The following is a 23,443-nucleotide window of genomic DNA, read 5'->3' as shown; positions in this document are numbered from 1 at the left end:
GGTCGCAACGAATTCGTTCCGCCCTGATTCCGTTTCCGCTTGGCGCGATCATTCTAGAAATGTGGCGTAGCGCATGGTTCGTCAAACACAACTGGATCAGCAACAGTCACGATTAAAAAAGCCGTAACAAAAATGATTACTGGTTATTATAATTCTGCGAAATTGTAAATTTAATTTACGTAGATGCAGGGACGCTTGTCAACCAGACACGTCGATTTGTGCGCCAACGTCAATACATGGAAACTGAATTAGATAATTTTATAATGTGTATAATACTACAGATGGCCAGATGGAAAACGTGCTTTTTTGTGGGTGCTTTTGATTTCTCAGCTGAAATAGGATGCTGTTTGATTAGGCGTTGTGACCTCACCCTGCAAGTTTCATCACTGTTGGGTTGGTTCGAATTTTGAATTTATTTTATTTTATGTGCAGGTCTTACGATCGACGTGTTTTCCTGCTCATATTCGACAGTTTGAGAAATCGACTTTAAAGTTGGCAATAAGTTTCTGAAATTGACGAATCTGCAGGGAAAAGGTCGCCAGTCCGCGTAGTTGATCCGTTATAACTTTTTTATGAGCCGTCTTAAATAAAATATTTCTTGTGAGTACCTGCTAATGCTGAATATTTTCTAAACGTTTCCCAGTTAAGGATGTGCCAGCATTAATCTGTTCTTAACCTAAAAATGATTACAATACTAGTGCCTTGCTTAGGGACACAATGGTACTAAGTGGGGATTGAACCTGGTCATTCTGTGTCTCTACCCTTTCTGATGTCTATCAACAGCCTCCTGTCCTTCACTGTCTTTAACTCCTGCTAAAAATGATTACAATACTGCACATTTCCACGAGATTCATTTGCATTCATTTGCTGCCCTGATAAATCTGTGGTATTGTGAACCACACAGCAATTAAATATACACTGTATATAAAACCATTGTACATATGTATAGTGACAATAAAGGCATTCTATTCTATACTCTATGTCCTATCTACCACCAGGATACAACAAACTTTACGTAATAAACTATACAACTGTTTGCAGACTAGAAACAATGCCAAAGAGTCTGGCGTGGGCAGGAGGGGGCCTTTTTTTGGGTCCCTGCAGCCGATCATTTGACCCGTCCGAGGATCTGTGATGGATTGCTTCATTAAGGCAGTGGCCAGATAAGAAGAACCTTCATGAGTCTAAACTGGTCGTGCAGTGTGTGAGCATTTAAACATCTTTAGAGGCACGGATAGTAGCTTGCTAATTAAAAATCAATATGTGCATATCACATGGCTGGAAAAAGCTACTGAGTGGTTTTGTTTTAGACACGTATTAGGGTTTACCCTCAGGATACGGTGCAGCCCATTACAACAGCTCAAAACACCACTATTTCTTCATCAATATTCACAAAAATAGAACATGTAAGAGCATTTCTGGAATGAACAGTTTTAAATTTACATTTATGGCATTTATCAGACGGCCTTATCCAGAGTGACAGTCCCCCCGGAGCAACTCAGGGTTAAGTGTCTTGCTCAGGGACATAATGGTAGTAAGTGGGATTTGAACCTGGGTCTTCTGGTTCATAGGCGAGTGTGTTACCCACTAGGCTACTACCACCCTTGTGAAACAATCTGAAAACTTGTTCATGCTAATGTTAACAAAGTCTGGGCAATGTTTGCTGCTAATTTATTCACACAGTAGCCAGTTTGTGCTAAATGTTGCATGCTGAGCAGTGACGTAAAAGGTCAAACATGGACAAGAGCTGCGTTGTTTGAACAAAGAAAATAAAAAATCTGCATGCTTCATTCTTTATGATCTAGGGAAAACATCACAACAGCAAACCGACCACAAACAACCACGCTGATAGGTCTTTGATAGATCTTTGTCCTATGAATGCCGTAATGCCGTAAAATGCCGTAAATGTATGAACCAGAAGACCCAGGTTCAAACCCCATCTACTACCATTGTATCCCTGAGCAGGGCGATTAACCCTGAGTGTCTCCAGGGGGGACTGTCCCAGTAACTACTGATTGTAGGGCGCTCTGGATAAGGGCGTCTGGTAAAATGCTGTCAATCCGCCGGTAGCGTGTGTGTGAACGTCGTGTGCGTGTTGGGAATGATAGAAGTCCGCGCTGCAGCTGTGGACTCCAGCCCAGTAGGTGGCGGTAATGTACTTGGCAGCTGCGGCCAAAGCGCTCGGAAATCCCACCAGCAGCAGAAGAAGAAGAAGAAGAAGATGCCACCGCGACAGCGGAGATGAAATTCGCGAAGCGCTCTGCTGTGATTCAGCTGCCCGCGTAAACCGAGACAGGCGATGGACTGGGGCGCAATCTCAGAGCCCACGGAAGCCAACTGAGTTCTTCTTGCATCAGACGGAACTATTTTCTACTCCGAGCTCCTGCGATTAGTTTACCTGTTGCGCTTAGTTCGACCATAACAGCAGCGAGTCTGAACTACCGCAGCAGACATGTCCGCAGCAGGAGATTTCGGAAATCCCCTGAGGAAATTTAAACTGGTATTTCTGGGCGAGCAGAGTGGTGAGTATCCGGCGGTAAACACGGGGAATAAGACCCATTCGTGCGATGTAACCCGATCCGCGACCAGCCGATCGAATACCAACGTGCGTGCTTGAAATTGGTTCGGGAAGTGGCCTCGCTTGGCTCCCCGACGATCGCCGGCAGCCGCGGCTTATCCACCGATCTGCAACACGCCGCTTCCTCCGCTGTTTATTTACCTTCTTTATTCCTTCTCCAGCGCTAGCATGCAGCTAGCAGAGATGGGCTAATCCCGTTAGCATCAGTGGTCGTGGATCCGTGCTGAATGTAGCGAGGAAGATTTATGATCCGCAGCTTTATGACGAGTGATTATCGTAGATCAGCTGGTTGGACCGGCGCCTGGCTGTCGGCTGGGAAATATTAGACAGCAACTGAACATTTGGACCTTGGATCGAACCCCCGGACTTTCTTCCTTCTGTCCTCCAGCAATGCAATATTAATATTAGTATCTGTATGAGTGCGTGTGTGTATATAATCTGTTTATTGTAAAATATCATTATTCTCGTTCATCATTACTGTGAAAACAATGTGCAATAATGTGGAACCCCCCACACACATACACACACACAGTATATAAAACTCAGTTATTTATTCTTCTATAAGCATATAGCGCTGTCACGTTGGAATTCCATAATCCTTATTTTATACACTCATCTCTGCACTGAAGGAGTTGCTTGTAATCTCATTGAACATGAATATTAGGGGTGTTCGCGATATTTTATGTGGTGAAATCATAACGTCAAATGTCGATTCGTCCTGTCAAGCGTTTTCTTCAGCGAGGTCATCGTGCGACTACAACCTCCTCTCCTGTAGATGGCGCTGTACCGCAAAACATGACACCTATCACAGCACCTTGTATTTCGTGAGATCCTTGTCAATTCACACTCCTAATGCCCATAGTCACAATAAAAGGCATTCTGTTCTATTCTAATCTATTGATTTGCAGTAGGCTGCTGGGTCATAGCATCTTCCTGATCTGTTCTGGTGGAAAGGTGTCAGGGGAGGGTGTGGCATGTGAACCCGTTTTAGACCGTTTTTGCTCTGAAATCCACTGTTTCCTATGACTGGCGGTTGCCAGTGCCGGATCCGAACCACTTGCCTGATCGGATCTGCGCATGTGCGGCGCTGTGCCACTATGTGGCCTTGCACACACATCGCGGTCAGTGTTGAAAAGGCTGGGTTTAGGTCACATGGTGGATATGTGTGTCTCCATCATGTGGAGACCTGGACTATGGCACCAGGATGCTCTTTGTGACGAACTGGAGGCATTGTAACACGTACAAGTGTTTAGTATCCCCAGTAAAATTTGAAGACATTTTATTAGTCTTCTCAGTTTCTTTCAGTCTGAGTGCAGATGCTCCCACAGCGTCATTAACAGTGTCCTGCACACACCGAAGGACTTTAGCTGCGAGTTAAAAAGACCCCCACATCAGTACCTGACGTTCGTACTGTGGTATTCCATGATCCAGGCAGTCAGGTGGGGGTTCACACAGGAGCTTTCCCGCAGGGTCGAGAGTGTGTGCAGGCTCAGGCTCAGGCTGAAAATGGATGTGGCGTAAAGGAGGACCTTAAACATTTAGAGTATTTACCAGATGGCCTTATCCAGAGTGCCTTGCGATCAGTAGTGACAGGGACAGTCACCCTGGTGCAGGGGTGGGCAAGGGGCCATATGCAGACATAAACATAAAAAAGGCATTACAGTTTTAATATTTACATTCGCTTTTAGTGGGAACTGTGTTGCTTATCGGAGGAAGGCTTGCTAGACGAAGAAAGAAAAGGAAGTGAGCGGGTCTGATGTAAATAGTTGACATTTGTGTTATATGGGGGTTAAACACAGTGTCTACATTACGTGGAGCCAGAGAGTAAGAGCAACCCGCTAGTTAGTAAGTAAGAAAATGGGCATGTTGTACTGTTGACTTCGGCTACCACCTCGTACAAATAAAAAGTTCTTATTTCTGCCAGAATGTGCGCGTCACACGGCTCCTTAACTTTGTGAAGAATGTGTCGTTTATACATATATTAACATCACGGTCAAAGTTGTCCCAAACCCAGACGGTGCAACCTCAACATAACCGCCGGAGGCTCGAGTCCGTTTCAACTCCGCACCTCCTCACCATTTTTTGCATCTTTCTCCCTAGTCGACACTAATTTACCGCGCAAGTCAGTGTAAAAACCTGTCTGCTTTGCACCAGGCATTACAGGACGAGTTCTAATGCGAAGTGTCATAATTACGACTTTACTTTGGCTATTCTGTATCTACAGCGGGCCGGTTTAAAAAGACCAACGGGCTGGATGTGGCCACCCCTGTCCTGGAGACACTCTGGGTTAAGTGCCTTGCTTAGGGACACAATGGTACTAAGTGGGGATTGAACCTGGTCATTCTGCTGTCTGCACCATACCTTGAGATCGTTTTCAGACCTCTCCTTTAGGTGTCTCCACCCTTTCTGATGTCTATCAACAGCCTCCTGTCCTCCACTGTCTTTAACTCCTGCTAAATGACAGTAGCATGGTCATGGCGCCTCTTCTGTTTGGTTGTGGAAAAAAACGTTTGTGTCTCTCTTGTTCTTTCTTTTTCTCTTCTTTAGTGGGAAAGACTTCACTGATCACCAGATTCATGTATGACAGCTTTGATAACACTTATCAGGTAAGCATACCAGATGATTACTTAAGATTGTCTGTCTAATACTGACCATTGATTCTTTTCCAAACTCTGGCATTTGAATTCACTCTCTGGAATTGTCTGTTTCCAATTTTTCAGGCTACAATAGGAATCGACTTTTTATCAAAAACCATGTATCTGGAGGATAGAACAGTAAGTATGGACTTTTAATTTCAACTTTTAAAGTTGAAAATGTGATCTTCTTTGAACACCTGAAAATCTCATGTTTGATATTCTGTTTACAATTAGAGTGGGTTGATTAATTTAATAAAATTCATAAAATAGATTTTTTTTCTTTCAGCTCTTCATATAAAGTGAAAGTCTAATAACGTCTACGTTCAGGCCCTCTTATTTAAATTGGGTCCATAACATTAAATAATTGTACAGCACAGTGGACAGTGCTCTGCTAAATTGCTTAGCAGACAGTCTGATGGCTCGTCTCAAACTGGCCATGTCAGGGCCTCTTCCTTAACCGCTAGGCCACCACTGCCCTCATGTCCCCTCAGTCATGTCTCCTGCATAACCTGACTGATTTCTTTGGGTGGCGCTTTCCCCATGCACAAAAAGTTACATTTTAAACTTAATGCCGCAAGCAACACAACCAAGGTGCGTTGCCTGACCGCCATCTTCCCGGGGGTTAAAATAGGGGTGTTGCATCGATAATGATGAGAAGGGATCCTGGTGGTATTGACATTTACAATATATGGTGCCCTCATGGTGTTACCAGATAAGAGCTGCCAAACAACTGAAAATGCACACATCTAAAGGGAGATCCCTCAGGAGACCATCCACCACCTCATCAGGAGCATGTCCAGGTGTTGTAGGGAGGTCATACAGGCATGTGGAGGCCACACACACTACTGAGAATCATTTTGACGTGTTTTAAAGACATTACATCAAAGTTGGATCAGTGTGTTTCTCCATTTTAATTTTGAGCGTGACTCCAATTCCAGACCTCCATGGGTTGATCGATTTAATTTCCATCGATAATTTTTGTGTGGAGCAGATTCTCTCTCTCTCTCTCTCTCTCTCTCTCTCTCTCTCTCTCTCACATATATATATATATATATATACACACACACACACACACACACACACACACACACACACACACACACACACCTCTATATTGCATTTTACATTTACACTTCCTGAGGATTCGGTTAGACTTTTGTTTCAAAATTTGGCACAAATCTGATTCCATATTAGTCTGTGTATGTGTGGTCATTTGTAAACCTTTTTCCTCTTACAGTTTCATATGTTGATGGAACAAATACATGCAATTAAGAATTTTCTAATTCATGTTTCCTATCTTCGGTCTGCTCCTTATTACTACCTCAGCACAATATGTTCATTGGCCATAATTATCTGCCAGAATTCATTTCAAAGAAGAGCTGCTCAGATGAAAATATGTGCGATGTTAGGCATTCCAAGCACATAACTTAACGAGAGCCCAAGAATCCAGAACATGTCTGTGCTTGATTTAATCTGAAGTTCTATATATATGTTGGGTGGGATAGTCGTTTTTATTATAAATACTTTTATTATAAATAAAAGGTGAAAAGTGAAGGTTTTCTAAGTTTTAACAGGAAATGTTTAATTGGCCTGGACATTAAGCGGGTTCTCCTGTGCTGCGGTACCTGTCATTCCTGCTCTGTTTCTCGCTTTGAGGGAGCACTTCAGGTGCAACTATTCCATTCCCAGCATGTTCCTTCCAGACAATCATCCAGTCTTCATCCTTCTGCTTATTTCCCCATCGGCTCCATTTTTTTCATGGTTGTTAGTGCTTTTATTATTATTTTTTATGTAATCATGAGACCCACAGTTCCTTTGTCGCCCTTCCACTTTGTTCTGCCATTCCACACAGATCAGGTTGCAGCTCTGGGACACTGCAGGCCAGGAGCGCTTCCGTAGCCTCATTCCCAGCTACATCCGAGACTCTGCTGCTGCTGTCGTTGTATACGACATCACAAGTAGGTACCCTGCTGGGCCACTGGCCTGCCCAAGCCTTCTGTCCAAATCCCTTTTCTCTTACCACTTCCTCTTCCCCCTCTCTCCTCCTCCTCCTCCTCCCCACCACCTCTTTCTCCCACCCTCCCATCCCGTCTCTCTCTCTCTCTCTGCTTGCTCTCTGGTGCTAACATGTGTGGTCAGGTGCGGCTGAAACTTTGGGACACGGCTGGTCGGGAGCGTTTCCGAAGTCTGATCGCTAGCTACATACTCAACAGACTCAACTGTGGCCGTGGTTGTCTATGACATCACAAGTGAGTGTAGCAGGTGGAGGCTGAACCACAGGAAGAAAAGAAACGTCCACAAATCCAGAGTAAAGCTCTGTCTGACCTTTCTGCCAACCTTCTTTCCCATTACTAATTTTCCGCCTTTTTCTTTTTTCCATTTGTCACCTTATGCTACATGGGAATGTTTTCTGTTTTGTTCGCAGTAACACTTTTTTTTTTTTTTTTCCCCGTTTGTCACTGTATATGTGCTGGTTCTATACCCCCCCCCCCCCAGCTAAAGGTTTTTATTATTTTATTTGTTTTTATCTGAACGGAGAAACACATTGGTCATGTGAAATTTTGTATGCTAAAAATTTGCGATAATCCGGTTAAAAATGTCAACATGTACGAAAACTGCTGATGCAATCTGGTAATTATTTAACTGCCACTGCTTACAATCAAACTTAAATAAGAAATGGGTTCCTTAATACTACAAACTATTTTTCCCAGAATATAATATTGAAATCTGGCAACACCGGCAGGGAGTCTGTACTTGAGCCCAAACATGCCAGAATTATACTTGTTGAAAATATTCACATTCAATTCAAACACATAAAATGCATTATGAGATAAACATAAATCACCTATTATGTCATCTATTGTTAACTTTCCTTATTGAGATGCATTTCTGGATGGACTATCTCAATATCTTAAGAGTTACGCCTTATAGCAACATAAATTGGGGCTTTGCATAGACTTCTTAATGTAAATGTCTCAAATCTCTGTAAATTACATGTGTTCACAATATCAAACATGCTTAGCTTTCATTATGAAGATGGATGAAACATTAATCCATATTTTTTTTTAATATATAGGAGAAAAAATGTCATGTATGCTTGGTGGAGCTTTTTTTTATTTGGCAGGGTGTAAATAGGGATTTTTCTGTTTCTTGCTTCTTTCAGTTGTCCCCCATTGTCTCTGTGGTTCTGTCTAAGCGCTTTCAACTGCATTTTACTGTCCTGTCAATATTCAATTTCAGTGCAAATCTGTTTCAATTTCCTTTATTTTCTTTTTCACTTTTCTGTTTCTTATCAGACGTCAACTCCTTTCAGCAGACCACAAAATGGATTGATGATGTCAGAACAGAGAGAGGGAGTGATGTCATCATCATGCTGGTTGGAAACAAGACTGATCTGGCAGATAAAAGGTTAAATGCTGTTTTCTTTTTTTTGGTGTGATGCTCGTCAAGTAATCTTCAGGAAATTGGGTTGTGAATTTCAGATTTACAGCTTACAGTAAATCAGAAACTAGTTTTTATTAAGGACGCAGTTTGCTTGGGGGGTAGAAATGTTAAAGTTCATGCATTAGGTAAGTGATTTATTTTTGAAGTGGCCAATTTCCTGGTCAAAATTGAATGCTGAATAAAAATGCCGTCAGTTGTTGATGCTCAAGAGGCGCCGTCAAAAGACGAAAAAGCACGTTTTTGACACGTCGTCTTTCTAGCACCCTTTTAAATGATGCTGTCATGCAGTATAGAGTTGGTTGTAACCTCACTCCAGTTTGCTTTACATAGTAAACCAGGGCCTTGGTGGAGTGTCATTCTTGTTTAATAACCCTCTCACTCACTGCAGGCAAGTATCAATTGAGGAAGGCGAGAGGAAGGCCAAAGAGCTTAATGTAATGTTTATTGAAACAAGTGCTAAAGCAGGCTACAATGTCAAACAGGTGAGTGTGTATGCGAGCCGCTCTCCTGTGTGTTGCTGTCGACCTGCTTCTGCTCTGCCTGTGGAGGTCTGCCTCCACACACACACACACACACACACACACACACTCATTTACAACCCCATCTTGACTGATCAGAAGGGCTGCTGTCCCGTGGGTGCATTTTGCCAGGTTCTTACTGGCGGTTTTAAAAGTTTCAGGCACCTTCATAATGAGCAGGAGCAGCCATGTCAACCAGAGGAGAGGCGGGATGCCTGTGAATTGTAAAATTTTTACTGTATGTTCTCTTGTGTGTTTTCTGTGTGTGTGTGTGTGTGTGTGTGTGTGCATGCGTATGTGTTGACGTTCTATCACTACAGACATATAACAAGTGAAGAGGGAGAGCAGAGAGCAAAAGAGCTGAATGTTCTGTTTATCGAAACGAGTGCAAAGACAGGCTACAATGTCAAGCAGGTAGTAGCCCACATGCCCGTGTGGCCCGTCCGGCCCGTGCTGGCGGCTGCTCTACCACAGCTGGATTCATCTCTGTCTCTCCTTTTAATACTTTGCGTGGTTTAAAATCGGGGGTTTGAATCAACTGTCCCGGTGCGCTCTGAAATGCACATCATGCGAACGTATTTCTTATTCTAAGATTTAATGAATAAAATCCATATGATCCTGGTCATGACAGCTGGTGAAACACACAGGGAGAGATGATTCCGAGAGGAAATATTCTGGTTCACTTTTATTATTCCTACTGTTCAGCACTCTTGGTGCCGACTTGATTTCTGAGCTGGGTAAGTAACGCCTCCCCTTTTTGGCAGCTCTTCCGGCGTGTTGCTGCTGCCTTGCCTGGCATGGAGAGCACACAGGACAAGAGCCGAGAAGACAGTATCCTTTTTGTGCAAATGAGTGAAGTGTACAACTTTGCAACTTTTCAGAGCGTGGCTGAACGCTCCTTAACTCCTCCCCCCTTCAGTGATTGACATAAAGTTGCCACCAGATTCCCCAGAGCAACCAGTCAGTGAAGGTGGCTGCTCCTGTTGAGCCTTGCTGACATCACCCTCCCCGTCCTCTTCATCTGTCTCTCCGTGTGCTTCCACGGCTCCCACCCATGCCGCACTGTCCACATCCCGGTCTGAAGGAAAAAAAAAAAAAAACACTACCTGGGCGTCGTCTTTACCGTTGTGTTTTATTGCTGATTCACTGAGATGACCTTAAGCTTGACAAGCACAATGTGTTGCTTGTTGATGTGCGTGTGCTTTTCTTTTCCTCTTCTTCATTCGCATCTTTTTAATGCTCAATTGTGACTCATTGTAACGACTGACGTTTCTGACTCTTCGCTGTTAATGCATTTTCTCGAGACGGGATGACAAACGAGCTGCATGGTACAAACAAATGCATGCGGCTTTCAGATATAGGAAGTCCAGATAATTCAGAGTGAACCGAATGATTGATTAGTAACCTTTTTCAACCTCTAAACCAGGCCAGATCAGTCAAGGTCGTACCACGGAGTCTTTACACATGCCTTCGTAAAAATCAGAGCCTACGCCCCGCCCACCGACCAGACGAATCGTCCGTTGTACTGTGGGGAGCGTTTCTCTTACCAACTTTCACCTTTTTTTTTGGTTATGTTCAGATATAGGAACCATAGTACACATCACCAGTATAGAATTTATGTAAATTGCATTATTGTTTGAAGTATCAGTTACACGCCTGCAGCCATGGCTTTATTCAGTTTTTTCTTTTTATAGGGCTTCCATTTATTTTTATTTTTTTTTCTTTGTTTCTAGAACTGCTCAATTTTGTGGTTTGCTCACATTATTTAACCTCTGACATTGTGATATTTATTAATCTACATGATGATTGACAGCTTCACCTTTTTTAATGTTAACCAATGTTGTCAATCAAGCTAATAAAACACATACTCCGTTATACTCTGTCAGAATTGTTCAGTATGTTGTCCCAAGCATAGAACCCAAATGAACTTCTGTTTTCCAGTGTTTTGACCGATTCTTCTTCAGTTTATTTTACTATTTCTTTATGAGTTGATTGTCACGGTCATTGTTGTGTGACGCTGTGCACAAAGGCTAATAATTTGCACTGCTAGATTTTGTCAACCTTAATAAAGACCTGTATTTCAGAACTATGAAAATGTCTATATGACTGATTGATGAGTACATTTAATAAGTAAATAGCTTAAGTTCGCCCTCTTTTAATCATATATCCACACTGACGTCCAGCATGCACTGGCCTGTCTTTTGATTGACAGCCGCTAGGCAGTGCAGGCATAGTAGCTAAGGAAGCAAACCCGAACCGCCAAGGCGCGGTCCCAACACACTGCCTCAGCCTGATCCAGTTTTACTTCTCCTTGAAATGGATTTTTCTCAGTCTTGTTGATCAGAGAAGTTGGTAGATATATGTGCTGAATGTCAATTAAACAGGTTTAAATTTTTCATTGTTAAAGACCCAAAGAATGTATGAGACACAGAAGACATGTCTTGAAAGAATTTATGGTACATCAGTGGCAACTAGGCGGTTCAGGATTTGAACTCACAACTTTCCAGGTACGGGTCCGCTTCCTGTGCTCAAATAAACATTGAGTTATGATAAATGGCAATTTCTTGGCAGACAACAGTTTTAACTGTTTTGGGTCACTGGAAACTCACTATGTGTGTAGAAGTGACCATTTATCATAAACCAATGTGCGTATGATCAAAGTTCCAAGGTGAAATTTACAGTGAAGGTGGTGTTGGGCCGGAGGTAACAAGTGGTATTATTTCTACACATTTTGCCATCAACAGTTTTCAGTGCTCTAATCTACAGCAGTCTTGGGTCTAGACAGGCATATACAGTGTTGTGGAGTAACGGAATACATGTATTTAGAATACGAAATATGAGTAACTGTATTTTGTTACAGTTACCGTTTAAATGAGTGATAATCAGAATACAGTTACTTTTTAAAAATAAATGGATTACACGGCGGCCTTTTCCTGTTACATATATATTATATATATATACATATTTTAGGCTATTTAGGCGCATGCGCAGTCCCTCAAGTTTGATAAATTCATGCAACCCCTGAAATTGTAAATAAATATGATTTAATACACCATGATCTATATACTCTTACAGTGCACATGGACTGAGTGTGTGTAAGGTGACACACCATCATAATGTTGGTGACCATAACAAATACTTTTCAATGGCATATTTTATGTTTGGCTAATACTCTTCCACTTTTCAGCTTTATAAATAAAGAAATGGTTGGCGAAAAACAATTATCTGTGATTGATACATTCATGTAGTTGTAAAAGGCATGACAATATATTAAGTAATCCAAAGTATTCAGAATACGTTACTCACATTGAGTTACTTAATGGAAGACGTTACAAACTACATTTTGGGGCATGTATTCTGTTATCTGTAACGGAATACATTTTAAAAGTAACCTTCCCAACACTGGGCATATATGAGGGGGCAGACAGAATTTTGAAGGGTTCAAGTTAGACAGTACATAGTTAAATAAAGAAACCTGGTACTACATGTAACATTTACAAATGTTACATACTGACATAAAATGCACGTGTGCAACATCGACAAACTGGGCTACATAGTGCAAACAGGGGACACAGGGCACATGGTGGCAACGGAGGCGGGAAATGGGTGAGATGGGGTGCTCTGGATAACACTTTTTCTCATGGAACAAAAAAATAAATAATAATTAAAGTAAATATTCCGTTTTGTTTTGAAGGGCTCAGTTATGCACTCAATACTTGGTCGGGAATGCTTTTGCAGAAATGACTGCTTCAATGCGGCGTGGCATGGAGGCAATCAGCCTGTGGCACTGCTGAGGTGTTATGGAGGCCCAGGATGCTTCGATAGCGGCCTTAAGCTCATCCAGAGTGTTGGGTCTTGCGTCTCTCAACTCTCTCTTCACAATATCCCACAGATTCTCTATGGGCTTCAGGTCAGAAGAGTTGGCAGGCCAATTGAGCACAGTAATATGCTACTTTTTTGAGATAGGAACTTTGGGTTTTCATGAGCTGTATACAAAAATCATCAATATTAAAACAATAAGAGGCTTGAACTACCTTCAGTTGTGTGTAATGAATCTAAAATATATGAAAGTCTAATGTTTATCAGTACATTACAGGAAAGAACGAACTTTATCACAATATGCAAATTTGAGAAGGACCTGTATTTAATAGAAATTATTTAGTCCAGGTTTTTTGTTGCGCTGGTGTGAAGAAATGTAGATGACGTTGTAGTAACAATCCCAGCCCACTAGGTGTCAGCCTAGCACAAAGTCACTGGGACACTAGAGAGGAACAAGGCTTGCAAGCGCGTTATCCTGTTTACAATTTAGCATTGCACTTGTTTAGCCACAATGCTAACTGGCTACAAGACGCCTGTAGCTTCCATTTGGTATTTACATACATTGTTATTTACATGTTGTTTTTTGCCCACCAACCTTTATCGGCTATCCTTACCGAAGACATACTTCTGCTTGAGCAGCAGGCTAATCTGTTAGCATAAGCGTGTAGCATTCTTATAAATGGAAACTTCTTATGCGAGCTACAAAAAACCTGTTGGCCTGTTTTCTGTTTATCTACTCAGTGTTGGGTGTGTTAACCAATAACCAATGGCCAAGTTAACTAAAAGCTTAGTAATTTGGTCAATGACCATCTTATAAAAATGAAACATTTCTTCACTTGTTATTGCTTTTATGTTGGACTGTCTAGAAGTTTTGTGATGTTTGAAATAACCCTGTTTCCTGTCCTGCATCTGGTTTTTCCCCTCTGCCATTACAAACCCCCATCCAGAGCCTCTGACTGTTGAATTAAGCAGATGATCCTGGCGGTTTTTAAATGTGTACACCTTCTTTTGTGTGTGTGTGTGTGTGTGTGTGTTTTTGTCGAAGTTATGAGTTATTCTGGTGGTATTTTAAGACAGTTTTAACTCACCAAGCTGCTCGTCCCATGAGAAGTCTGGTGTGATTCTTTTGCAGCGTGCAGGGGAGCTGATGTAGATTGGGTGTCATATTTACACTTTTAAAAAAATAAAATATTTCTTGCAATTACCTGCTGATGGCTCTAGCACCACTTCTTTTTTGCTTATTTAGGGGGCATGGGGGAGTTTGGAGTAAAGTAAAACTTTCTTTTGGAATCAGGCAGAATCAGGATTGCAAGAAGGTTCATCTTGCCTGGCAGGAACATCCTGGACAAGGTCAGCGCCTCCTTTTAGAAGATGGTGGGCTGCAGCCTATTGTCTCTGCATTGCCGAGTTAAGAGGTGTGCTGACAGGGTTTTAGTTCTTTAGATCTTCCATGTGTTCATTTATTACCGTGCAGCAATAAAAGCGACGTGTTATGAATTCTCCACCGTTGGGGACTTTTACTTGTTCAGTGATTACTGTAGGCCTTGATAGGACTACATTGCTAGTTCATGCTCATCTTTAGAACTTTGTAGAACCGCTACTCCACTGAAGTGCCTGTATTTATAATAAACTCAAGCAAATAAACCTTTGAATTTACAAGAATCCGCTAAGTTGGGATCTGGCTCTACAGACAGAATGTGTGTTTGTTAAAACATGTGCATGTTATTGCAGACAAGACAATATAAAAAGGGACATAATCAAACATTCAGGGTCAGTACTTTGGGAATGGGGAGTTTGGAGCCAGGGATAAGGAAAGGCAGACACGGTAACCAGGTTGTGACATGAGGCACATGCAGACAGGGGCACTGAACCTGGCAGGGAAACACAGGTGTCACGGGTGGGCTGGACATGGCGATGAAGAAGGATGCATTCGCACGATTTCACGCGACGGGTTTAATACAAACTACACGAGACAAGGGAACATAAACACGCACAATGACCCGACGGCGAACAGACACAAACAGGATAGTTTTATACAATTATATAAATATACACCAGGTGAACACGATCAGGGAATATTACATAAGACGGACATGAAACTCTGGTCCAAACTCCGGATCCAGAGTCACCCCTGCCGGTCCGGATCATGACAACAGGCTAAACAGACACTGGCAAACCCTGAGAATGGGAAGTGCAGATTGTTAAACACAGACGTGTGTGGCCACACAGCAGAAATATCACACGGCAGTGCGGGCTCGAGGGAAGACTGATGACTTGACATGAACGGACAACAGGATATCTGACTTTGACTTGGAGTAAAAACGCTGGCACGGACTGCATCAGCATGGAGACAAGGGATGTGGAGACAACAACTGATCAACAATTTAGATGGGACATTTCTTGTGGTCATTATAAATTTTGTTCAAAGCCTTTGTACAATTATTTTCAACTAGACTGCTAAGTTGAATCAGGGTCTTGTGGAAAGAGGAATAACTGCTTAGGGGTGTGTGGTGGTACATTCCAAAATCATGTCAGAAGTGGAATATCACCAGTAGGTTCCATAAATTGATTGAGTAAATTTTTAGCTTCTCAAACAATATAAACCTTTTAATAATGGCTGTATTTTCTTAGTCAAGGTTCCTGGTCCTACCTTCAACTTCCTGTGTATTCTTTGTTAAATAGACGGCTCTCGTCCATAATGTCTTTATTGGTATTTGTACCATGGTGGTGTGGGATTTCCTCCCATCAACAGCCTCCAGTTTCTGTGTTTGCTTGGCCTACTGTCACATCCCCCTCCTTTTATGAGCTAAGGTGCACAATAAAACATTGCCACATTTGTTTAAATATTTTTAATCAACTTGAACAAAACACGACTTTTTCTACAAATAAGCCATAGCATGGTCCAATTTCTACATCAGAGCTCTAGTTTTACAGTCTGGGTGTGCAGTCAATGGTTTGCTAAATAGTGACAAACCTCAGGCAGCAGATAATGTACTTTAGTTCATGAAGAAAAGTCTCACTCTCCATTTCCTGTCAAGATTCTCCATTTCCTTGCTTTTGGATTTACTTTGTAAAAGTAATTCCATATTTGAAGCTAATACTGTGTAATAAATGTTAAAGTATGTTGTAACATGAGAACAAATCCTATACATAGCAAATTATAAAATATAAGTTGTGATGAAGGATGTATATATACAGCATTTGTAAAACTGGGGAGGAACTTTAGTAATATTATTATGGTGATAATAATAATTAATGTATGGCAGTGTTTCTCAAATTCTTTGTCCTGGGGACCAGTCATGTCAGGCTTTGGGACTGCAGATCCCTGCATAAATGACTCCTCCCCTCATGACTCCTCCCCTCATTTGTAATGTCAGTCCAGTGCAGTTGTTGCTCTAAAAAAATGGACAGAAACTGTGGTATTTGGTGCAAACCTGTACTAGTGATCTTAGGGAAATACACATCAGAGCGCCATCTCCAACGACATCTCACACTGTAAAATGCTTATAATGTCTCATGTGCATTAAGGCCACTAATGCACCAGAGGCCTACAACAGCATCTGTCTGGATTTAGTACTTCTCTTAGTGCTGACTCTTATTGCCAGAGAGGCACCTTAGCAATGCTCTTTCAACAGAACCAGAATGGCATCCACAGAAAGGAGCGCAGTGCTGCCCCAGCAGCCATGCCTGCCAGCAGCCCCAGGGCCACCTGCTCCCCTATACCATCATCGTATGGCTCTCTATGGATCCATATGTGGTGTGTCCCTGAAACAGAAGAACACACCAACACCTATTTTAACACCTTTTGTGGAATGCTCTTTTTTACATTACTGTGCAATGTGTGTTACGTATGTGTGAAAAAATACTATAAACTAAGAATGGCCCTCCTTTTTCCTGACAGCTCCATCTGTAGCATCCTTCTACAAATATACTCAGTGCCTCTCTTGTAAAAATCAGTGCAAATCTCAGCATTTTTACCTCTGCCTTTATTTTTATCATTGCCCACCTGTCAAAACCTCCCTTTCACACTTCCCATTGCTTCACCAGCTGTACTCCTTTGCTCCCTCTCGTTCACACATGCAGTCTGTCTTAAGCCTACTGACTTTCATTCCTCTCCTTTTCTAGAGCATATGGCCTCCTCTCAATATGAGGGGCCGTTTAGGAAATATTTCAGACTTTTGTTACACAAACACATGTGAAACACATTCACATATGAAACTAACAAGCATGCATTTATACTACTGAAAACTCGCACACACACATATAAAACACTCACACAGATACAGGTGAAAAGCACGCACACACACATATGAAATGCTCACACATATCTCCAGGTTCTCTTCCTCCTCCACCCTACTCTCTCTACACAGAACAATGTCATCTGCAAACATTTACATTTGCAGTGTTTGGCAGATGCTCTAATCCAGAATTACATATAACTGCTTAAAGTGCTTCATAGATCATGGGGAATCTTGTATGATCTCTGATCTGCCAATCTGTCCATCCCCATAGAAAACAAGAATCAGCTGAGAGCTGGTCCCAGGTCCACCTTGAACACATCTGTCACTCCTACTGCAGACCTCACCACTCACACACTGTCCACTTTAACATACCTCTCTGCCCCTCCTGACATCCTCATTCAAAACCACCACTCTTCTCTAGGAACCCTGTCATATGCTTAAATTTAATTTAGATTTATGACATTTATCAGATGCCCTTATCCAGAGCAACCTACAATAAGGAGTTGTAGATACAGTTCCCCTGGTTAAATGTCTTGCTCAGGCACACAATGGAGATTGTGGGGTTTGAACCTGGGAACCTGTGACTTTGTGGTCTTCTGGTTCATGCTTGAAATATGATATACTTGATAATATACTTAAAATTCCAACTGGACTGTGTCAAGACCTGAACAGCAGAAATGGATATGCATTTACAAATTAAAATTGGAGGAAGGAAAAAACATTAAATGTGTTCATACGATGAGCAATGAAAGTAAATATAGAGGAATATATAATTTTCTAAGTTTTTCTAGGTGCTATTGATATGAAATTCTCACTTGATATTGGGAAGAAATCCAACAAAAATGTTGTATGTGTAATTATGTGTAATAAATTAGAATGGCACATGGGAAAATTATTGAACATGTTTACAGCAATATATTTAATATGGCATACAAAAGTCTTTCTTGTATGGAGAAACACATTCATTGCTCAGGTCCATTTTCCACATTAAAAGTCTTCAGGTCCTGAAGGTTCCGTTCTCTTCTATGAACTCTGAGCTTTAGTGAAAGTGAACTCTGCATTTAACCCGTCACCCTTGGTAAGCAGTGAGCAGCCATTAAAGGTGCTCAGGGAGCAGTGTGTGGGGACTGTTCTTTGCTCAGTGACACCTTGGTGGTTCGGGACTCGAACCAGAAACCTTCCAATTACGGGTCCGCTTCCTTACACGCTATGCCACACTTCCCTATCACGAGTTAACGCGTATTTTCTGGCAAGATTCTAAACCTGGTACATTCTTTCTGTTCAGAAGTCAACAGAACTGTGACCATATGACAGTGTATTTCTTGTTGCCAGTCCCAAGCCTGGGTAAATGGGGAGGGTTTTTTCGGGAAAGGCATTTTAAGTGTGAGGATTGCCTTCTAATTTCTGACAGATTTCAGAGGGTATCAGGACTTTCCATGGCTTTTTGCACCCTGAGTTATTCAGTACCTTTCTCCTGTGTCATTCCATTTTCATACATGCATCAACAGTTTGATTTCTTTGCATATGTGGATTGGATGGGTTCTTATCAACATCTGGTGAGGATTTAATGTCAATAGCACCTTTGCACGTGAATTTCTTTTTAGTCCCAATCCTGGGTAAATGGGGAGGGATATGTCAAGAAGAGCATCTGGCAAAAATAATTTGTCATGCCAATTGTGCAGTCAACCACACCAACGGATCCACTGTGATGACCCATAACGAAAGCTGCCAAAAGGGTGAGAAGGAGAAGAAAAAGCTAAAAAGCCCTAATATTATAGCAGGGCTATGGTTTTACCTGCACTGCCAGGATTGATGTATATTGCATTGTGGCTGTCCAATCCTACTGACTGGTAGGTATCATCATAGGGATTGTATGTGAATACCTGAAAAAGACAAGTGTATCGCTTAGTACATGTGTACAGTACTCATAAACAATGCAGTGTTAAAGAGTGCTAAACCTCATCTCTAACTCTAACGCTGTATTTATAATACTGAAAACAGGTGTGGCACAATACCAATCACTTGCAGGACTAGACATAAAACAGAACAACATAGGGACAAGGAATGGATAATGTTATGAATGGATAAAATTATGAAATGTATCAGCTTGGTTAGTTTGGCATCAGTTACGCTGTAAACTTTTCCCAAGCTAATTTTATTTGAACACACAAATGATGCATATCCAATCACATATCCCAGTGGCAAAAAGAAGGTGTTATGTACTGAAACCCACCGGATTTCTCTTTGCTTCCAACATTGTCAGTTTCCATGCCCTACAAAGACAAATAAGATTAGAAAAAACATTGATTATTACCCATTTTTCAAAGTTCAAAGACTAACACCATTTTGTTAGCCGGCAGAAACAAATTGTATGATTCTGTTGTAGAAACCAGTGGATTATATTATTACTCACAGTGCTTCATCCTCACTGTTTGCACACAGAATGACATTGGAGCCATCTTTGAGGCACACTACAACCAGATTTTCTCTGGGGTGACCCTCTGGAGGACACACACCTGAGAGTGTACACGATTCCTGGTTAGATATAGACCACTGTGACAGTTATTATCCACAGTGACTACACCTCACTCTGAACAAAAATATCAGATCATTTATCAGATAAATGTTCTATTTAATGATATAAGGAACATATTTGTCTGTGAATGTGTAGGCTTACCTACAGATTCCAATCCTGACTTTACATTCACACAGTTGGTCTTGAGACTCACTCTGTTCTCATAGTCTTTACGACTCTCTGACTTGTAGAATACCAGACTCCCATCAATCCAAAGATCACACCAGTTCAACTTCCAGCGTTTCAGTATAGAACCTGTTAATGTAAATGATCATGGATTAACAGTATAGTTCACAAATTTGTGGAATTGCTGCTATTGTAGTCAACTATTGTAGCCTTCCCCATCCACACACGTCCAGCCCACATGCCAGAAATCAAGTGATCACCCACAGTGGGATCCAGGGGAACGTAAAAATGCACATAACTGATTGAACTGATCAACAGAAAGCAAAAAGAGAGAAGCACACATTTTGGTTGCAAAAGGGTTTAATATACTAGGGTGCAAATTATAACATATGAATAACACAAATTGTCTACCAAGCAGGTCAACATTAGATATGTTTCTGTGATCGGTTCAGTATTAAAAAGAAGAAAAGATTATCTTAACGGTTCTGAGGTGCTTTAAATTATTTATAAAATATAGGTATGTAACAGATGTGACAGTATTTGTCCCCCTGTTTCAGGTCAATATTAACCAAATGTTCTCACTGAAATTGCTTTTTCGCTGAATGCTTTGGATCTTCCAACTTCAGGCACCTTCACCCACTCAGTTTAACCTACTCTGTATCAATGCAACATTCTTTTTTTTTCATCCTGATCCACTGCCCTTGAGCTTTCTGTGCTGTCTCTGAGGCTCTGTTAAGCAACTAAAAGTCACAGCATTTTAGTTATATTTTAGTCAGAATTATCCATGAATATTTTAGTCTAGTCTAAACTGATGACATGCCTCCTTAAATCAAACAAGAGGGATTCCCCTCTTTTGCCTCCTTTCACTGTTTTTGTGCTGATCGCCACTCATCCTTCCCCCAGCTAAATATCCAATCACTGTTAGTATGCAAATGAGTCGGTGTCAAGTTTCTCAGTCAGGTTGTGTCTGATCATTGGACCATACAGTGTGTGTACATAAATCATGAGCTTTTTTCTGCATGCAATTTAATTGTACAGTTTGAACACACCACAAGCACAACTGTCAGCCTGTCTGCTGCATAGAGCCGACTGGAGGACCCAGACAGAGAGTAAAAAAAAACGTTCCACCCTGGCAGCTCACAAAGGGAACGTTAATACTGTGATAATTAATATTGGCAAGTGTTATTGTTGGGTTTGAATATTTTTGATATAGGCCATCCAATTAAGGTAAATGTTATGTTTTTAGTTACAATTTGATTTGTTTTATTTAGTTTTATTTTTTTTTTGTTACACGACAACAGTTATTCAGAGCACACCAGCTGATCCATTTCCTGTCTCTGTTGCTCCCTCATATATGACTGTATATCATCTCTGCTCCCTCATATATACCTGTCTAGAACTGGCCCGGTTTATGGTGTGAAAAGCAATAGGAATGTTATAAAGTAGTAAACATTTTATTGTGCACAGTTTTTGCAATATGCTGCAGGTCTGTACGTTAATTACACTGACCGTCAGAATATGAAAAATCATATGTTTATACCTTTTTCCAACGTACAATGTAGAGTAAAATGCAACTTTTTTGTTACACCACAGTGTACTGATATAGAAAGTATAGACAGCGATTTATAGATAGATATAGATAGGCATGGACTGAATAAACGTACCTAATTATTGTAACTACAATTCTTTTGTATAAAAGGACATTGAAAGAGTCCTGTAATATGGGTCTTTTAGGACATCTGAATGGTATAATTATTGTTGCTCCTCCTATACCTCTCAGAATTTTTGCACAGAATGACACTTCAATTCTGAAGACAGTAAAACATATGACTGAAACAGATTTTTCATACAAAATATGAATCAATATAATCTTTAACCTATCAACATTACCAGCACCTCCATTAAAACAGGACACTAAAAGAATAAAATTGATCTTGACTAGAAGAACTGGGAAATGCAATCCTAATCCTAATAATAATCTGTCACTGGAAAATCTGCATATGAATCAGGTTCTGTCTACCAGCTCATACTGATATAGGATAGGTAATATTGACTCTTAGTCCTGATGAATGCAATGAACTAATGCTAATTTCAAATATTATTTATTCATGAATTTTATAATAGGTGAACTATCTGCTGCCAGTGGAAAGAGGGCCTATATTCACAGTACACTGGAGAGATTTTTATATAGATTTTTTATATGCACTGTAATTCAGCAAATATGTATTATTTGTGAATTCAACAAGGTGACAGGGCACCTATATTCATGTTTGTTCATTAATAAAGCTGGGTTTTACACTTGATTAATTAGGTGAAGTCAAGTGACTTCATATTTATGATATGGTATACTTTACAAACACAAAGACTCCAAACCACTGGCATAAAGTGAACTAAAATCAAATAGAACTTACTTTGTCTCCATAGCCACCCAGATTTCATCAGAGCCATTTTTATTCAGGTGAGTGTAGCAATGCAAGTTTCAAAAATAGAACTCCCAGTGGAGTAAAATAGGTCAGTTTCTGTGACGGTGTCCTGTCCTGACTGTCCTGGGAGGGACTTGAGGAACCGAGGATGGGTGACTACTTGGTGTTTGTATGGAACTTGGTCGGCATACATAAGATCCTTATTTAGACTGAAGGGGAGGAGGGGTTATCAACCTCACAGATAATCCAGGATTAGAGAGTTGCACTGGCTCATTCCAGTCAGGCTGGAATGTTCTAGTCCCAGATTTACCCATTTAGCTACGTTCCCACACATCCCTGTCCCTCAATTTAAAGTACATTTATTTGGCCCTGTGACACAATTTTTATAATGTATAATGTAGTTGTGTTAATGTGCATTTTGAGTTGACATGGACATTCAACAGTCATCTTCGCCTCAATTGTTATCCCATGAGGACACCAACACTGACTGATGTTTTACTTTTATTTACCTATAGGACAATAAAATACTGTAAGCGTCTGTAATCAGGATATGAAAAAGGTGGATTATCCTTAAATAGACGAAGCAAAGGGAAAAATCATTAAATCAGTTCCTGAGAATGAAGCAGCGAAAAGTTTTTTTTTGCTGTTTTTATAAGCAACTAGCCACATAACTTCATTCAATGGCATTTCAAACAATAAACGTTCTTATTATGAATATGGTGGCACAGCGGTTAGCAATGTGGACGTTTGAATCCTGGCTCAAACCACATGACACCATCTAAACTAAATACATTTATCTTGATCTCATCAGACCTCTGCTGATTGTGGGCTTTCTTTTGCATCATCTTTTTGAAGAGGCTTTCTTCTGGAATGACAGCCATGCAGACCAATTTGAAGCAGTGTTCAACCTCTGCAGCAATGCTGGCAGCCCTCATACGTCTATTTTCAAAATGTGGCCACTGGATATGGTGCTGAGCACCTGCTCTCAACTTCTCTGGTGGACCATGGTGAGACCTGTTCTGACTGTTAAACCGCTTTATGGTCTTGGCCATCATGCTGGAGTTCAGTTTCAGGGTGTGGCAC

General features: G+C 41.1%; 2 protein-coding genes across 4 annotated transcripts; one reads left to right on the top strand and one right to left on the bottom strand.

Moving 5' to 3' along the window:
- The first annotated feature begins 2,177 nt into the window (after positions 1-2,177).
- On the top strand, positions 2,178-11,271 carry rab6a (RAB6A, member RAS oncogene family). Of its 2 annotated transcripts, none has more exons than XM_028983607.1 (8): positions 2,178-2,522; positions 5,126-5,184; positions 5,299-5,352; positions 7,067-7,172; positions 8,511-8,622; positions 9,497-9,590; positions 9,941-10,007; positions 10,096-11,271. In XM_028983607.1, exons 1-8 carry the CDS (start codon positions 2,453-2,455, stop codon positions 10,161-10,163), a joined length of 630 nt encoding a protein of 209 aa, XP_028839440.1. In that variant the 5' UTR covers positions 2,178-2,452; the 3' UTR covers positions 10,164-11,271. The 2 variants fall into 2 exon arrangements, with proteins under 2 accessions (XP_028839440.1, XP_028839439.1); XM_028983606.1 differs by lacking the exon at positions 9,497-9,590 and adding an exon at positions 9,047-9,140 and having other exon boundaries at positions 2,180-2,522.
- Positions 11,272-15,829: 4,558 nt separating this feature from the next.
- Positions 15,830-22,524, bottom strand: plekhb1 (pleckstrin homology domain containing B1). Of its 2 annotated transcripts, none has more exons than XM_028983797.1 (6): positions 22,349-22,524; positions 19,914-20,066; positions 19,650-19,752; positions 19,470-19,509; positions 19,032-19,119; positions 15,830-16,760 (listed from the first exon to the last, which is right to left on the bottom strand). In XM_028983797.1, exons 1-6 carry the CDS (start codon positions 22,383-22,385, stop codon positions 16,624-16,626), a joined length of 558 nt encoding a protein of 185 aa, XP_028839630.1. In that variant the 5' UTR covers positions 22,386-22,524; the 3' UTR covers positions 15,830-16,623. The 2 variants fall into 2 exon arrangements, with proteins under 2 accessions (XP_028839630.1, XP_028839631.1); XM_028983798.1 differs by having other exon boundaries at positions 19,650-19,771; positions 19,966-20,066.
- Between the last annotated feature and the right edge of the window lie 919 nt (positions 22,525-23,443).

Source organism: Denticeps clupeoides, chromosome 6 (genome assembly GCF_900700375.1).
Source record: "Denticeps clupeoides chromosome 6, fDenClu1.1, whole genome shotgun sequence".
Lineage (NCBI taxonomy): Eukaryota > Metazoa > Chordata > Actinopteri > Clupeiformes > Denticipitidae > Denticeps > Denticeps clupeoides.
This window is presented reverse-complemented; position numbering and strand designations above follow the sequence as displayed.

What these genes read in the sequence shown, in the direction of transcription:
- rab6a (XM_028983607.1), top strand. Translation starts at nt 2,453, where the DNA reads ATGTCCGCAGCAGGAGATTTCGGAAATCCCCTGAGGAAATTTAAACTG. An exon ending in CGTTGTATACGACATCACAA is followed by an intron (nt 7,173 to 8,510) that starts GTAGGTACCCTG and finishes GTTTCTTATCAG; the next exon opens with ACGTCAACTCCTTTCAGCAG. An exon ending in GGACAAGAGCCGAGAAGACA is followed by an intron (nt 10,008 to 10,095) that starts GTATCCTTTTTG and finishes TCCCCCCTTCAG; the next exon opens with TGATTGACATAAAGTTGCCA.
- plekhb1 (XM_028983797.1), bottom strand. Translation starts at nt 22,385, where the DNA reads ATGGCTCTGATGAAATCTGGGTGGCTATGGAGACAAA. An exon ending in TGGGTGGCTATGGAGACAAA is followed by an intron (nt 20,067 to 22,348) that starts GTAAGTTCTATT and finishes TTACATTAACAG; the next exon opens with GTTCTATACTGAAACGCTGG. An exon ending in CATCAATCCTGGCAGTGCAG is followed by an intron (nt 16,761 to 19,031) that starts GTAAAACCATAG and finishes CTTCTGTTTCAG; the next exon opens with GGACACACCACATATGGATC.